The sequence below is a fragment of the Rhamphochromis longiceps genome, linkage group LG14 (assembly GCF_057381845.1).
Source record: "Rhamphochromis longiceps isolate RC_006_pf linkage group LG14, R_longiceps_female_GT1.1, whole genome shotgun sequence".
In the NCBI taxonomy this organism is placed as follows: domain Eukaryota; kingdom Metazoa; phylum Chordata; class Actinopteri; order Cichliformes; family Cichlidae; genus Rhamphochromis; species Rhamphochromis longiceps.
In genome coordinates, this window is record NC_140570.1 from 32,617,264 (window position 1) to 32,633,337 (window position 16,074).

Sequence of the window (16,074 nt, forward strand, 5' to 3'; positions counted from 1 at the left end):
TTGTAGTTATGAAATCTTTGCTAGTATGTTAATAGAAAATCTAAACAGTGCCCTGTGGGCTAATTGTATGTTAACAGTCGTGATGGAGGCTCTGTAGTTTTAGAAAAAAGACATCTTGGGACTATATGCTGCATTTTTGCCTATTCCACAATGAACGTGGAATCAGGGCAGGCAAACAAGTGGATAAATCAAACCAGTGAGCCACAGAGGGGAAATGGAAAAGAGAGATGGGCAGGAGAGCAGATCATGTCCAGTCAGGAAAAGATTTTCAGTTCCTTGGCCTCTATTGGCAGTAGCAGAATTATATTAATAACCATTAAACTAAAAGGTTATAAAGAATATGCTGACCAGCGTAATTTTACAGTGGCAAGTTCATGTATCAGCACTTCATTTCCACTGTTTATAAGATTTGGGGGAAACCTGAAGTCAGCTGAGACTGAAGAAGTCACTTGGATGAGTGACGAAACTTTTCTCCCACAAAACGCTATGTCCAGATGAACAGAATCAACTTTTTCAGATTTACTTTCCTGGATGATTGAGAATGCATCAAGACCATTTCCACACAGGTCTATTTTCCAGCGCTAACAGCATTCCAAAGAAATGATTCTGTAAAATGATCTTTGATAGTTTTTCTTTGGTCTTATTGGGGAAAGCAAGCTGATAAGACTCTCTTTAAAAGGGGATTATATAATTATAATTAGATAATGATAAGTACATTTTAAAGAAAATCATTGAACTAGGAGCTTGTATCTGAATAGTTTTCATGGCAAAAAAAATGTGAACTGGTGCATATGTATGGCTGCCAAAGTGAAGCTGCATTCAAGTAAAGCCTTAGTGACTATTAATTTATTGTTGTTGTTATTATTATTATTATTATTATTATTATTATTATTTATTATCTTCTTTTTTGAAAAGTGCCATTAAAAAAGAAACCATGTTATATATACAGTTTCTGCTACAGTGACCAGTATTTGAATGTTTTTTCCTGCAGATGTTCAGTAAGGTGACCGATGCATCAGGTGCAGGTAAGACAATATTTCTGTTTTTTATTAGTGGCTGCCCAACAAAATGCCTGTCTATGCAGTGCATGCTGGGAGAGCATGTGACCAGATAAAGCTGATAGAGAAAATGCTTTCTGAGTATACCAGAAAGCAGTGGGGGGTAATTGCATATCAATAAGTATTGCTTTCACTTTTAAAAAAAAATCAGTATTAGTTAATATTACACTAAAGCTAAGGGTCGTTTTTTTTGTATAGCTATAATCAAGTGTTAAAGTGGACTGGCACCTTCACTTAATAAGGAATTAAATCTGATAAGTAGGTTAATGCATATTACTATTACTTCCAGTGATTGCATGGAGGTATTTGTTGATTAATACAATTATGGTCCTTACATCTTTAACATATCCTTTTCCCTTCATATTCATGTAAAGTTCCGCTCACGGTACTTTAGCATCTAGGTAGCTACAGAAGAGTGAGCATAAACAGAGTAACATTTTTTTGATTAGTAATTTCTAATGCAATTTTTCAAATATCTCAGCAAATATAATGCACCATGATTTTTTGTTGGAGGGGAAGGAGATCTGTAAATCAATTAATGTTCACTGTACAGTAAAACTACTATTACATAATAGTACTATTATGTAAGAAAAGGATTAGACGCTGTCACCTTGTAGAATTTCTTTTGGGAGTTTGAAAGCATAAGACCCTGAAATTTTAAATTTTGATGCCTTGAAACTTTATAACTGGATCATAAAGTGTCATTGTTTAAGGAGTCTTTGGTCTTAGTCCACAGCCAGTTTAACATCAGTGAAGTACGGTCCTGTATGACAGCGGTCCCCAACCTTTTTTGCACCACAGAGCGGTTTGTGTCCGACAATATTTTCTCGGACCGGCCTTTAAGGTGTTGCGGATAAATACAGCAAAACCTGTATCGGTACAAAAAAAGAAGATTTATTCATAACACAAGGAAAAAGACCCAGGGAAACAGAGTTAACGATAAAAACGATTTAAAATAAATAACGATAAAAACCATAAATTTCACACCTGAGTTTCAACTCTCGCGGCCCAGTACCAAACGACTCACAGTCTGTGGCCCGGGGGTTGAGGACCGCTGCTGTATGTAATTTAAAAAAAACAACCCTCTGTGCACTCTGAGGCTGGATTGCACGCTGGCTCACATGGTGGCATTCTTCAGGCACCAGACAATAAGACTGATGGCCACAGGTGGCAGCTCCCTCCCAACCGTGTCTTGAGAATGTCCAAATGCACAGAGTCTTGTTTTAAAGGCCTTTTATATATTGGTCACATGGTGGTTAAAATTGTTTCTGTTTTGCTGTGAGGAAATATTTGGCTTGGTGTGATGTAGGCCTTGTGGGGCAGCTGCAGGATTTGGGTAGATGCCATTTTAGTCTCAGGTTGCACTCTCACATGACCTCAGCTGTACATGATTGCACTGCACAAGTGGACATTACGGTCTGGAAAAATTCCATGTCACTTTTATGAAGCAGTTAACTAATGTGCGGTCTGGTCGTGTGAATGAGATATGTCCTGTGACTGATTCTTGGAAACCTGAGTGTGCGAGCACAGTGAAAAACATCAACAGATCTGTCAACCCAGATAAAAGATTCCCATCAAATGATTTCTGATGGGAATTTTTTTTAATTTAGTTTGGATAGTTTGATTGGAATTAGCTAGATTAGACACAATATCCCTATCTACTTTATTAGGTCAAAAAGCACATAGAATCTACAAATGGTTTAGACATGAACCAGTGACACGGAGAATGATCCTGTAAAAGATGGTCTTTTCTCATTAGGTGTGAGTTTTCCTGGTTGTATTTTGCAGCTGGGCTGCAGGAACCTCTTTAAAGACATGAATATGAGACAGCCAGATGGTCCTCGGTGTAGACTATAACATCACCGTCCACCTCATTACATTGACATTGACCAGAAGAGGCTTTGTTTTTGTTGTTGCTTTTAATGTGCTAGAAATGTCCTGCAGGCTTATTACACATTCACATGACTTGTATGCAAGGATGCCCAAAAGTTCTTTTACAATGATTAATGCATGGTGGGTTTCTGTAAATTATGTTATTGTCATATTTATTAAATAAATATTATTTAGTATTTATTTAATCTTTATTCTTTTTTTTAATTGCCACCACACCTGATTTTTATTAACAAAGTGTGGAAAAAAAAATCTTTTGTTAGCATGGTGGTCGGTCAGAGCAGCACAGCTTTTAATGGTGTTGAATTCTTTTGAACATTGAACTTCATGTTTGTAACTTATAATAGAACGAGCAGAGAGCAGAGATCTTTGAAATAGTTCTTCCTACTTCTTGTTGTTTATTTAAGATCATGTTGTGAGTCATTTCTGGAAAACAGTCAACCTTTTAACCTTCTTGACTTTTGGTTTTGTTGTTTCCTGATTCAAAAGAAAAAAGAAAAGCCTAGAGCTTCATTCAAGCCACATATGGAAACACTCAGAGAAGATGGGGAAAAAGCTTAAAACTGATTTTGAAATGTTTAATTTCTGAAGATATTGCTCAACATTTATAGAAAGTTTTTTAAACCTTGCATAGATGATGAGCAAAAAGTACCTTAATCCCTGTCACATACAGTCATTTGTATGGAAATCCAGTCCCTCCCATGTCTTTGATTGCAGTGTGGAAATGAATGGCTTCCTTTGGTGAGAGGAGGCAACTATGTTCAACCCCACTGCCTGACTGATATTAATCATAGATTTAATGAATCCACAGTGACACTAATGCTGAAAGCTGCATATTCGGCCAGGTCTCTGCCAGAGATACAGATACAATACAGATAAGTAGAGTAGTGAAACTGCCTTTACTGTCTTCACTGAAAGATTTATTTAATCGTAGGAAGAAATTTAGGTTTATTAATAGATGCGTTTTGGATTTTGTGTCCAGTGAAGTTTAGACACAGAAATGGCTCCAAGACACAGCTATGTCGAACTCTGTGACTTTAAACTTGCGTAAGTAAGTGGTCTTTTGCTTTATGATCAACATCGTATTACCCAAGCACCAGTCTGAGAGAAAATCACACAAATGTGGCTTAAAAAGCACTCTGTGGCCCAGAACTGTCAGGCTGAGGCTTCCCTCTAATACTCTCATTTACACAGATCCTGTCTCTGAATACATATGCTAATCTACTTTCAGTGTGGAAATCTCTTGCTGCTGATTATAAGAAAAACAAAGGGGAAACAAAGGGGGAAAAGAGAGTTTTCACAACTAAGTACACCCTTACTGATTCCTTCGGAATTAAAAGGATAAGTTGCACCAGTGTGCTGCTAATCCCGTGCACTTGATTGATTAATGATCAGCAGGTGTGTCCATCTCTATAAAAGCAGAAGCTTAGGCAGTCTGCTGCTTTGGAGCGTTTACCTCAATCTTACCAGAAGTGGGCGTCCCTTCAAATTCACCCCAAGGTCAGACTGTGCAATGCTCAAAGAAATTACAGAAAAAAAACTTAAGAGCTGCGTCTCAGCTTCTACAGGCCTCACTTAGAATGTTAAATGTTAAATTTCATGACAGCGCAATTAGAAAATGACTGAACAAGTAAGTTGTTCAGGAGAAAGATTGCAGAGGGCTTAGGTTTGCAGAGTTGTGTCTGAACAAACCATTTCTTGACCAATGTCCTTTGGAGAAACATAACCCAAAGTGGAGGTGAAATACACAGCTCCACATTTGGCAAAAAACAAACTTAGCACATATGCACAAATGTCTCATACCAACTATTAGGCACTTGGGCTTGTTTTGCAGCCACAGGACCTTGGCACATTGCAGTCATTTAATCAACTATGAAGTCCTCTGTCGCCACAGTATTCTAGTCAGATGTGAGGCCATTTGTCTGACAGCTAAACCTTGGCCAAAACTGGGTCATGCAACAGGACAATGACCCCAAGCACAGCAGCAAATCTACAACAGAACAGCTAAAAAACAAAAGAATCAAGGTGTTGCAATACCCCAGTTCAGACCTCGGCCTGATTGATTACTGTGGTGGGACCTTAAGAGAACCGAGCATAAATGAATACATGCAAACCTCGGTGAACTGATGCAATGTAAAGAAGAGTGGCAAAATTTCTCTACGAAAAATTGTACTTCACTTCCACAGAACTGCATAGTGTCCTTTGAAAAAAGTTTTCATATGACTGTAAATATAAGCAGTGAAACTTGAATTTAAAAATATTTTTTGCACACTGAATAACAGCACATTTTACAGCAGATTGTATTGATCTAACAGAGGGGACAATAATTTCTACATTGAGGAAATGACCAAAATCTATCCTTCAACCGTTTTTCAATAACCACTCATTTAGTTAGGATTGCAGGAGAATTGAAGCCTATCCCAGCTGACACTGGCCCATTGCGGGGCTAACACAAATAGAAAGCAGATATCTTATGAACAACTGAGAATCACCAAAATTAACTGAACATGCATGCCTTACTTTTGTGTGAGAAGAAACAGGAGCAGACTGAAAAAACCACAGTGCTACACCCTGCACCAGTGTGTCACACTGAATGCTTAATTTAACTAATAATGGCATGCATAGATGGTCAATTTAATCTGTTATGCTTAAGTGCTTGCATGCACAAAGCTTACTGTGGATACTATACAGTACCATCCAAGATCACATTGTATATACAGTAAGATTCTATTTTAAATTAATTTTTACTTTAACTAATTTGTTCTGCTCACATATTATAGTTACATCTTATTTCCTATGAAGTATTTCGCTCATGATCCTGATGACTGAGACTGAACTGCAGAGGGGTTGTAAAATCCACAGTAAGAGCTAGTTGCTTGCTTTGTGTACAAGGCCCAGGTGTTTTTGATCAGACTGTGAAAACTGAAAAAAACCTGTACTTATTTATGTAAAACATCACCACAGATGTTTTCTCTAGTCTGCTATTAACAGTATAAAACTAATATGACAATGTTGACTTCCCTGGACAGTTCCCCTTGGCACCAAGTCAAGTTTAATCAGGCTCTGATGATTGGGATTAAATGCACAGTAGAGCTAGAACCATTTACCAGCCTTACTCATGATTCCCACAGTGAAACTGGCCAACATGAGAATCCTTCTCACTGTGAAATGACTCCTCTGTTGAGCCTTATGTATACACTGCTATTATAAATCACCAGTCCGGCTATAGATGGTGCACCAGTGGGTATTATATAATGTCCATGGCTAGTAATGCATTAAAGCAGGGTTGCTGTTTTTTTACTCCTGCATATTCTTCAGCTGTTCTCAAACTCCAGTGTCACCCAGGGTCACAGCCTGCTGATGGAGACTGACTGTGACCTCAGACAGCTGCAGTCGCTCTCTCCGTTTCTCTCCCTGGAGGCTGGTTAGAGACTATAATATACACATCACAAGAGCATCATGGGAATGTGAGTAGTAGATGACATAGCCTGACACCTACGCAGTTCTAATCAGAACATATACAAGCAAAGTGGGCTGGTGGGGCTAGTATTGAAATCAGATGTACGTTTTAGGCTGTGTGAAGGAATAATAACTCTGTTGTTATTCTTTGTTATGGTCTGACCTCATTCTCATTCCATACTTAGCTAAGTGTCGCATTTTTCCCTGGGGAAGAACAAGGAATGGATCATTTTGAAGGAACTCTGATCATTTTCCTATTTTCCTTGAATTGTTATTGTAGCTTTATTTCTCTTTGTTAGAACACATCCAGAATCCAGTACAAATATGTCCAAAATTGTGTAGACACTCACAGGAGATTGTGAAACCTCGGAAAACCCATAAGCATGAATATACAGCTACAGTGCTTTGAAAATGTATCTGCCTCCTCCTTTCTTTCTTTGTGCACATTTGTTACTCTTACATATTTCAGATCATCAGTCAAAATTTAGTATTAGACAAACATAACCTGAGTAAATACAAAATGCAGTTTTTAAATGGTGATTTCATCTATTAAGAGGAAATAAACTACCTATCTCTGTGTGAAAGTGTGAAAAATCTTTTAGTCAGCAGTGATTTTCACTTTGGAACTCTATCATTGAGGCTATTTTTGTCCAGTCTTTTTCTCATTGTTGAAACATGAACGCTGACCTTAACTGAAACAAGTGAGACATGCAGTTCTTTATATGTTTCTCTAGATTCTTTTATGACCTCCTGGATAACACTCTAGCTCTTGGAGTAACTTTGGTAGGTCATACACTCCTGGGAAAGTTCACCACTGTTCTAAGTTTTCACCGTGGTTTGCTGTAGTCCCAGAGCCTTAGAAATGGCTTTATAACCTTTTCCAGACAGATTGATGTCAATGATTTTGATTCTCTGCTGTTCTTGAATGTTTTTAGATCATGGCATAATGTTTTACTTTTTGGGGTGTTTTAGTCTGCTTATATTTGCCATACACTTTTATTTAAGTGGTTTATTGAGTCAGCAGGTCTGACAGTAATCAGTCCTAGGTCTGGGTAGTGATACTGAACTCCGCTTTCCAAAATGAAAAATGAAATCCTCGTACAAAAAGTGTGTTCTATATTTACTCAAATGTTGTTTGATAATCTGAAACATGTAAATGTGTCAAATATGCAAAAAAAAAAAATATTTTAAAAAGAAAAAATCAGCAAGGGGCAAATACTTTTAACAGCCTGCGATTTTTTTTTTTTTTTTCCTCAAGGCTTTTCACAAGATTCTTACACCTGACTGCAGAGATTTTGTTTTCGTTCAGCCACAAGAGGATTAGTGAGGTCAGCCACTGATGCTGGTGATAAGGGTGGCTTCCAGTCTTCAAGTTCATCCCAAAGGTGCTGGATAGAGTTAGGATGTAAGAACATCAAGTTCCTCCAAATCCAAATTGAGAACACAAAAAATGTGAATATATTTTCCAAAATGTTTCTGTAAAATTGGGCACACACTGTTGACTTGGCTGCCACATTATTTGATTTTCTGTGATATTATTGCTACGTGAGACGATATATTATATATAGGCTGTAAGCAACACCAAACCAGATGATTTATTATTCTTGTTAGCAGTAGAATGAACCCTTTGAGATCCAATTCATAAGAAGTGATGACTGACTTAGACCTTAATTCAGTTCTTCTTCTCCTCTCAGCTGTTTCCTTTAGTGGCTGCGGCAGCTGATCATCTGCTTCCAACTCACCTAGTCCCTTGTATCTTGTTCTCCCACACCAACCCACATGTCCTTTACTAGATCCATGAATGTTCTCCGTGGTCTTCCTCTTTTCCTTTCCATGTTCAACATCCTTTTTCCAATATATCCACTATCCCTCCTGTGTCCAAACCATCTAACTTCAATGTCAGCAGCTGAGAGGCTTTTGACCATGCCACATACAAGTATGTATGGCACCTTTAGTCAGCACACAAAGTCCTTAAAGGAAAGGTGCTATAATTTGCACGCAGTGTTTCATGACAAAGATGTGATTGCTGGCCAGAAGCGCAAGGATTTAGACATCAGCTGTTCTGTCTCATAAAGACGAAAGAAAAAGAAAATTTTTCCTAAATTAATTTACTACTACCACTATTACCACAGAAAAACTAACGTTCACAAAATCGTCCCATTATTTTTATTCCCCTCTGGCTGTTTCCCGACAGGTGCCAGATCAGTGACATCATGCTCTAAATTTATAAGCAGATAGATGCAGCTCAGACTATAAAGGGTGCTGCTGGCATGACAAATGCATGAAAAATTCCACACATGGAAAGATGGAAAACGACTTGCGGTTTCCTGAGAGCAGAGGCCAGCTCGGCAGTTTCAGAGGGAGAGCAAGGGTGGGGGTGGAGGTGGGCTGGACTGCTAGTATTTCTGGACTTTTCTTTGTATATACAGTAATTTGTCAAGGTTGTGCAAACATTACAGAACAGCGTGGTTAACAAGGTCTGAAATCTTTTAAAGTTTTCATTGCAGTTTCAACATTTTCATTGCAATTATTTTAGCAATCATATATGCAATAGCACATAATATCATTTAATAATGCCTCCAAGGCCCTTGCACTGAATGAGATCATCATGTTCTACAGTTTCTTAGATCGTGGAGCATAATTTATTGCCCAGTATAAATCATCTGGTTTGATCCTGTCATTGTGTATTGTGTGTGTTCGCAAAGCTGTTTGAGCAGACACTATCTCCCAAGTGTATGTCCTTCATGGAGCGGAAACGGGTTTATTGTTCTCATTCCCAATTACACCCATGCTGCCAATTAGAGAAAAAAGCAGGCAATAAATCCTTTAGGGATCAGCTTCCTGAGTTGGTGTGCACGTTGGGATAATTCAGGCCTGGGTTTTGTAAACTAAGCCGAAGGAGACATGGGCAGCCGTGTCAGGACGCAGGCCAGTTTCACAAGGGCAGAAACTCTGTGTGTGAGTGAGTGTGTGAAGCAACACAAAAGCTACCAGGTTGGTCCACCACTCAGCTGAGAAGAAAAGCAGAAAGAAGATTGAGGAAGTAATGAGCCAGGAAAAGACACACCACTTTAGGGTCCCACACCAGGATGTTGGTGACTAAACAGACAACCGGCTCATGTCCACGTGTCTCCTTTTGTGTGTAAATGTTTACCAATCTACTGGAAATGAATGCAAACAATAACTTCTTCCTCACATAAAGCTTCATCGAATCTGGTGATCCACTTTGTACCTCAGTGTTCCTGCAAAACACACACACACTCAACTTCGAAGCCAAGAACATTTCCTCAGGGCCAGTTTAGATACAATAACTTCATTGGCTCTCGCAGTGGCCTTCCAAATTTCCCACATAAACCACAGAGATTCCAGATGTTGCAGGGAGGCAAAAAGTCTGTTCCTCCGCTGGGCCTCGAGCCCTTGCCTCCGCATCCTCAGGTTGACCAATCGCGTGGCACATCTCACATCACGCACTGTGTGTTTTTGCACTGAAGCAAGGCTACAGGCACCCATGCTGCTGGAGATTTAGATAGCCGTTCCCTTTTCACTTGTACCCAGATAACAAAAAAAAAACACAGCACGCTCTTAAAAGAAGCTCTGTCCTTGGGCGGTGTAGCACTGCAGCTTTCTTGTGGTTTCAGACCTGATTGAACAATTTGGCTCAGTAATCAAAGAGCAATAGCAGGCTGAAGCAGAGCAGACTTCCTGCATCCTCTCTGCTCTCTGGCTCACTGGCTTTAAAACTCAAGGGCCCACTAGGACTTGTTTGTTTCTCAGTGTGAAAACAATACCTGTACTGTACATCCAGCTTATCATGGTTGATGAGTTGAGCAGAATTTTTGGCAATAGGCTTGGCGATTCCACATGTGCTTCATTATGAAAACTGTTTGAGGGACAGAGATAAGTGGGCTCTGCCCCCCCCACCCCCCGATGTTGTTAACCTAACTTTGTTTTATAAGCATGTGGTCTAGGAATTCCCAAAGTGGCAACTCATAGGTTGGGAAATAATGTGGTTTACTAATCATAATAAGGAGTTTCAGATCTCTGAAAGCCAACTGTAACAACTTCAAATGACTTTTGAGTGACTTCTGATGTCCTATTTGACATTTGTCATGGGAGGGGAGAGTACAAACACTTGCTGTGGCTTTAATTTTAAGCAGCTGTCAATTTTTACTTTGGTCTCTGTTAGCATTTTAACTCTGTCTTCTTGGAAAATGCTTATCCTGAGCTATAAACAGTAACTTCCTGTTTCAGTTTGTGTCATTAGGGCTAAGGCCCTGCTGAAGAAAACAAATGGGATTCAATGAAATGTCACAGTTATGTTTGAGAGGCATAAAATGTGCCTTTGTGTTGATGCCGTAATGCACCAGTGATAGCAACAAGTGCAGATCATGGTCCACTGACAAACTCTTCAAGCTATATTCAGTTTGCTTGTTTGTGTCTAGTTTTCACTTTCATTCCTTTTTTCTTGGTTAAGTTCACACAAAAAAAAGATTGACGGGTTAAATTATGCCTGTTCACAAGATTAACCTATTGCATCTCTTAAATGTGAGATGAGTCGCTATTGGCTGCATCACAGCACAAAAGTCAAAAGACAGCTTGTGTGTATATTTGAGATGCCGGCGACTTTGACAAAATGGTTAGGTTTGATGCCATGAGAATAAGAACCTCGTCCGAGATGTAATTTCTCTAAAGTAATCCCGTCAGCTGTATGCCGCTGATTGCTTTGAAGGTACCATGGAGCACAAGCTAATAAACATTTTACATCAGCTGTTATTGAGAAGCAGTTATTGAGAGAGAAGTGTACCTCTGTGATTAAATCCTCATTGCTCTAATAGAAACCAGGTGCCCAAGAGTTGTGTAAATGTTTTCCCATGGATTTTTGTGGGCAGCAGAGCTTTAAGAGATTCAGACCTGACAGCATTACATGCTTTGTCATTCAATTAAACAATAGCCACATACGCTTGTCATGCCAGTTTTACATTCCTCAAGCCTGTTTTTACAAACTTTGACCCCTGTGGACTTACGCATCTACAGAAGCTTCATGGCATGGGGAATATTTGTATATGTTTTTGAGTTTTACCTCACTTATAGTTTAATTCAGGATGTCAAGTTATGTAAACTTCTACTGCAATAACAAGATATGAAGAAACATGAAAAATCTCAGTTAATCTGTTGAAGAAAGACTAAAAGTAAATGATCATCTATTTTGGATTTAATGGCTTTAAAAAGAACAAGCCTTACTAAAGGAAGAAACCATTACGTTACAACAGACGGCCCTTTAAGAAAACAGAATTAGTGGCCACTTTAATGGATTGGGACCAAAGTCAGCCCCTCCTTCCTCAACCACATAATCTAAACCCAGATATACACCACATGTGTGGCTCTGCTGGAAAAATGAACTCGGCTTGGGAATATATGGTCAGGAAATTTATAGCACATGCCTGAGACAAGCCCTCAGGGGCAGGGATGGAGGTGGAGGAGCGATCTCCCCATTCCCTGTGCTTTGTTTCCATTAGGCTGGGAAGTGCAATCTCCCAGACATTTCAAGGGGGCCTGGTGTAAGACCTCCTGGCCAAGAACATGACCTATTCAAGGAGGAGAAATCAGTTTCCTCGCATCGGGGATTTTCCCACTACAGCAATGGGACAGCATTCCACATCTGTCACCAGACATAGGCACAGACAACGGTTCAAACTCTGGAACTGTTCAAATGCAGACATATAATGCATGAGTAAATATCAGTGTGTTTATCTGTTTGTGTTTATGAAGGATGGAGAGAGAGGGTGGACAAGGGAGAAAAAAAATGTAGTCCAGAAAGTACAGCACTTTTTCGGGGAAAACGGGAAAACGAGTGCTGCCTGGCCAAAATAAACAAGTGGGTGAGTCAGCAAAAGGAAAACATTCTCAAGCTGACTGATGTTTCCTCTCTTTGCATCTGCTATTACTTCTGCTGCCAAGGACTGCTCCAGAGGCTAAGTCATTGTCTAGCCACAATGATCCACAGTGTGATAATGCTCGTCTTTACTGTCCAAGTGGCTTCTTTTTAGAGTAAGTAGATTGCGTTTTTTCCTCTTTGGTGATTCATGTCAAAAGAGGTCAAAATCTAGTTGCTGTTCTTCCTCCATCACCTTTGCTCTTTAGAAGATGACAGGGTTGGTATTGTCTATCTGTCCGTTCTTGCCTTCTACGTCACTGAGACTAGAGACTCGTCCCTTGTTTACATTGCCAAGATCTTGTCTTCACTGTCCTTTTTTCAACCCGTGTCTACTACAGGTGCATCAAGATGGGTTCTTTGTGACAAAAATCATGTTATAAAAAACCTCCCCCAGAAAGACAACGTCAACAGCTGTTACTGTCTTTTGTGTTAAATTAGATATTGTGCTGTCTGTTGACATTCTGGCCTTTTCTCTGTGGGCTTCCTGGGTCATGTGACCAGTGGAAAACAAAGTGCTTGACTGGGCCTGACCCTGACCCTTTCTAAAAGACTCACAGGATCAAATGAAGCAGCTTCTTTACTGAAGTGTGTACGTGTGTTTTAGTCCTCCGAGCTACATTTTAGCCTGAGGTGAATAAGTGGTGCTGAAAATAGCACCACACTGATCACTGGCTGCGGAACAGGCCAGTGGCGAGCCTAAAAAAAGCATCTATATTTTCTGAAATACATTTCATTCCTGTCACTTGCTAAGAGTGACAGATCGCTTTTTATAGAAATACAGAAAAAGGATGTTACACACTGAGAAAACGGTAAATGTGTAAATTTTGATATTTTGCCTGGTTGGAAGTATTTGATGTTTGCAACATAAAATGAGAAGTATGCAGCTGTTATTGTTGTCATGTCAGATAAGCTAAGATCAGAGGAGTTCTATGGGCTCCTACGTGCAGTTTCTAACTCTCCCTAACATCGTATAATTTCACTTTCAAACAGAACAAATGGAAAACGGAGCCCTTCATTAATATTCTCAGCTGCACACACTTTGGTACAGAGATATCTCACTATGTGACCTTGCTATAATGTTTAAATCACCTGTCCTGCTCAGGAGAAAAAGGGTCTTTGTCTTTTATTAATTTCAGCACTGTCACATCAGCTTCATACTGAGAGGGCAAGCTGGGGTCAGCAGAGGTTTAGTTATTCCAGAAAGTGTCATCCTGTGTGTTTAGCATGGATTTAAACCTGTTACAGCAGCAATCCCAGCTGGTGCCCATGAAATGAATTCAGCTGATATGATATCACTGCATTTAGGTCATGCACTGCCTGAGCGAGCATACAATAATAGGAGGAAATTCCTAAAATAATTATGGTAGAACGATCATTGAAGCTGCTGTCTTCAATGGCAGCTGCCAGCTTAGAAGAGCTTACTGTGGTTATTCTTCAGGGATGACCTGATGTTTTCTTGCGTTAGTATTTTTGTTGCACATTTTTGTAAAAAGAAATTTATTTGTTTTTTCTTAAACATGTAACCTGCTCAGACCTACCTGGGGAGAACACTCTGAACCCATGTTAAGCTTTGAGTAATAGACCACATTGTCCCGAACAGAGGTGCAAATTCTGGTAACAGCTAACGCATACACTCATAGGCTATTTCATTAGGTGCACTTGTTTGGTTGCTCATTAACACAAATATCAAATCAGCCAATCACATGACAGCAGCTCAGTGCATTCAGGCACGTAGACATGGTCAAGATGACCTGTTGGACTGAGGTTAAAACTGAGCAACAGAATGGAGAAGAAAGTGACTTTGAATGTGGCATGGTTGTTGGTGTCAGATAGTCTGGTCTGAGTACTTCAGAAACTGCTGGTCTACTGGGATTTTTAGCACACAAAAGTATTTGGGGTTTATAGAGAGTGGTCCAGAAAAAGAAAAAATGTCCAGTAAGCAGCAGCTCTCAGGGCAAAAATGCCTCATTGATGTCACTGGTCAGAGAACAAATTCCCGACTGCTTCGATCTGTTATGAAGGCAACAGTAGCTCAACTATTCATTACAACCAAAGAATGCAGAAGACCCTATTTGAATGTGCAACATGCCAAACCTTGAAGCAGATGGGCTACAGCAGTAAAAGACCACACTGGGTGATTTTCTTGTCAGCTAAGAGCAGGAAACTAAAGCTAGAATTTTTGTTGATCAATCCAAAATCGGACAGTTGAAAATGTTAATGTTGCTACTTGGTCTGATGAGTCTCGATTTCTGCTGCGAGATTCAGGTAGTAGGGTCAGAATTTGGTGTAAACAACATGAAAGCATGGATCGATCCTGCTTTGTATCTATGGGTCAGGGTGCTGCTGTTGGTGTAACGGTGTGGGGAAGAATTTCTTGGTATACGTTGGGTCCTTTAGCACCAACTGAGTATCATTTAAATGCCATGTCCATCCCTTTAATTTAATTTGTAAAATATGTACACACACACACACACACACACACACACACACACACACACACACACACACACACACACACACACACACACACACACACACGTAGAAAAATATTTAGTATACACATCCAGAAATGCATATACTATTATATATTGTACATATATTTATTAGTTTCAGATGTAGCCATTCTTGTATTTTGCTTGTTTACATTATTGTATTTTGCACAACTCTGTTGCTTGTGAAGCTCGCACACAAGAATTTCACTCACATGTGCTGTACCAATGTATCTGCACATGTGATGTGACAATAAAAGTGATTTGATTTGATTTGATTTGATTTGATTTATGACCACAGTGTATCCATCTTCTGAGCATCTTCCAGCAGGATGGTATTTCATTTACTTTGTCATCCACCAGATCTTAGGTAACCTTTAAGATGTGATGGAACATGAGATTTGCATCATGCATGTGGAAGTCTGTGATACTTTCAGAATTAAGGCAGAGGACTGAGGTAGCTATGAAGGCAAAAGGGAGTTCAACCTGGTACTAGCAGGGTTTGCCTGATGAAGACTATATGTGAGTTGTCAGTTATACCTAATAAAGAAAGACTGACTGTAAAGATAATACACAAATTTGTAAGTAAAATAACTGAATAATTATTATTAATCATCACACGCAAAGAATACCTATAATAGAGCATTTGTCTAATTTTGGATTTATTTATTTCAGTGCTATTTTTCTGGATTTTCATATTAGAATATTGTGACAGTACAGGAGAAAGTGATTGCTCGCTTGTGGATTCTGTCATTTGAGAGCCACGGTGTGTATTTGCGGTGTTGCGTGGTTTGTAGCTCGTGATGCCTTCAAGTGCCCTACGTAGACCTGGGCACCACTTGAAAATTGAACGAGTACAACTGTGGAAGCGTTAATCTAAAAAGTAACTTTGTATGCAAAGCGTTAACATTGTACACAATATTGTATTAACTGCTCAGCTGTAATAGTGCTGATAAGATGACAGCCAGCGTTACAAATGACAGAGTCAGTTTCACGATGGAGTCCAGAAAACTTTGCTGCACAAAATGTGTGTTTATGTTCTGAAAAAAATAAATATTAAACCGAGAACATATAATAAATGTGTCATAGGCTAATGTTGACTTCACTGACATGGGTTTAAAGGTAGCTAATATTTCTTCTACTGTACTCTATATACTGTAAACGTATTTGTTAAATGCATAAACTCATGATTCTATTTTATTCAAAACTGGGTTTTAAAATTATGTAATCTAACCACTTTTGC

The 16,074-nt window shown here is 39.2% G+C and overlaps 1 protein-coding gene across 4 annotated transcripts in view; it reads left to right on the forward strand.

The window, feature by feature from the left end:
• The window catches only part of stard13b (StAR related lipid transfer domain containing 13b), a 62,131-nt gene that overhangs the window by 13,726 nt on the left and 32,331 nt on the right, over positions 1-16,074 (forward strand). For all 4 annotated transcript variants that reach the window (XM_085429363.1, XM_085429365.1, XM_085429366.1 and 1 more), the window contains one exon: positions 992-1,025. In XM_085429363.1, the coding sequence (XP_085285489.1) occupies positions 992-1,025 (34 nt within the window). The remainder of the gene's footprint in view (positions 1-991; positions 1,026-16,074) is intronic.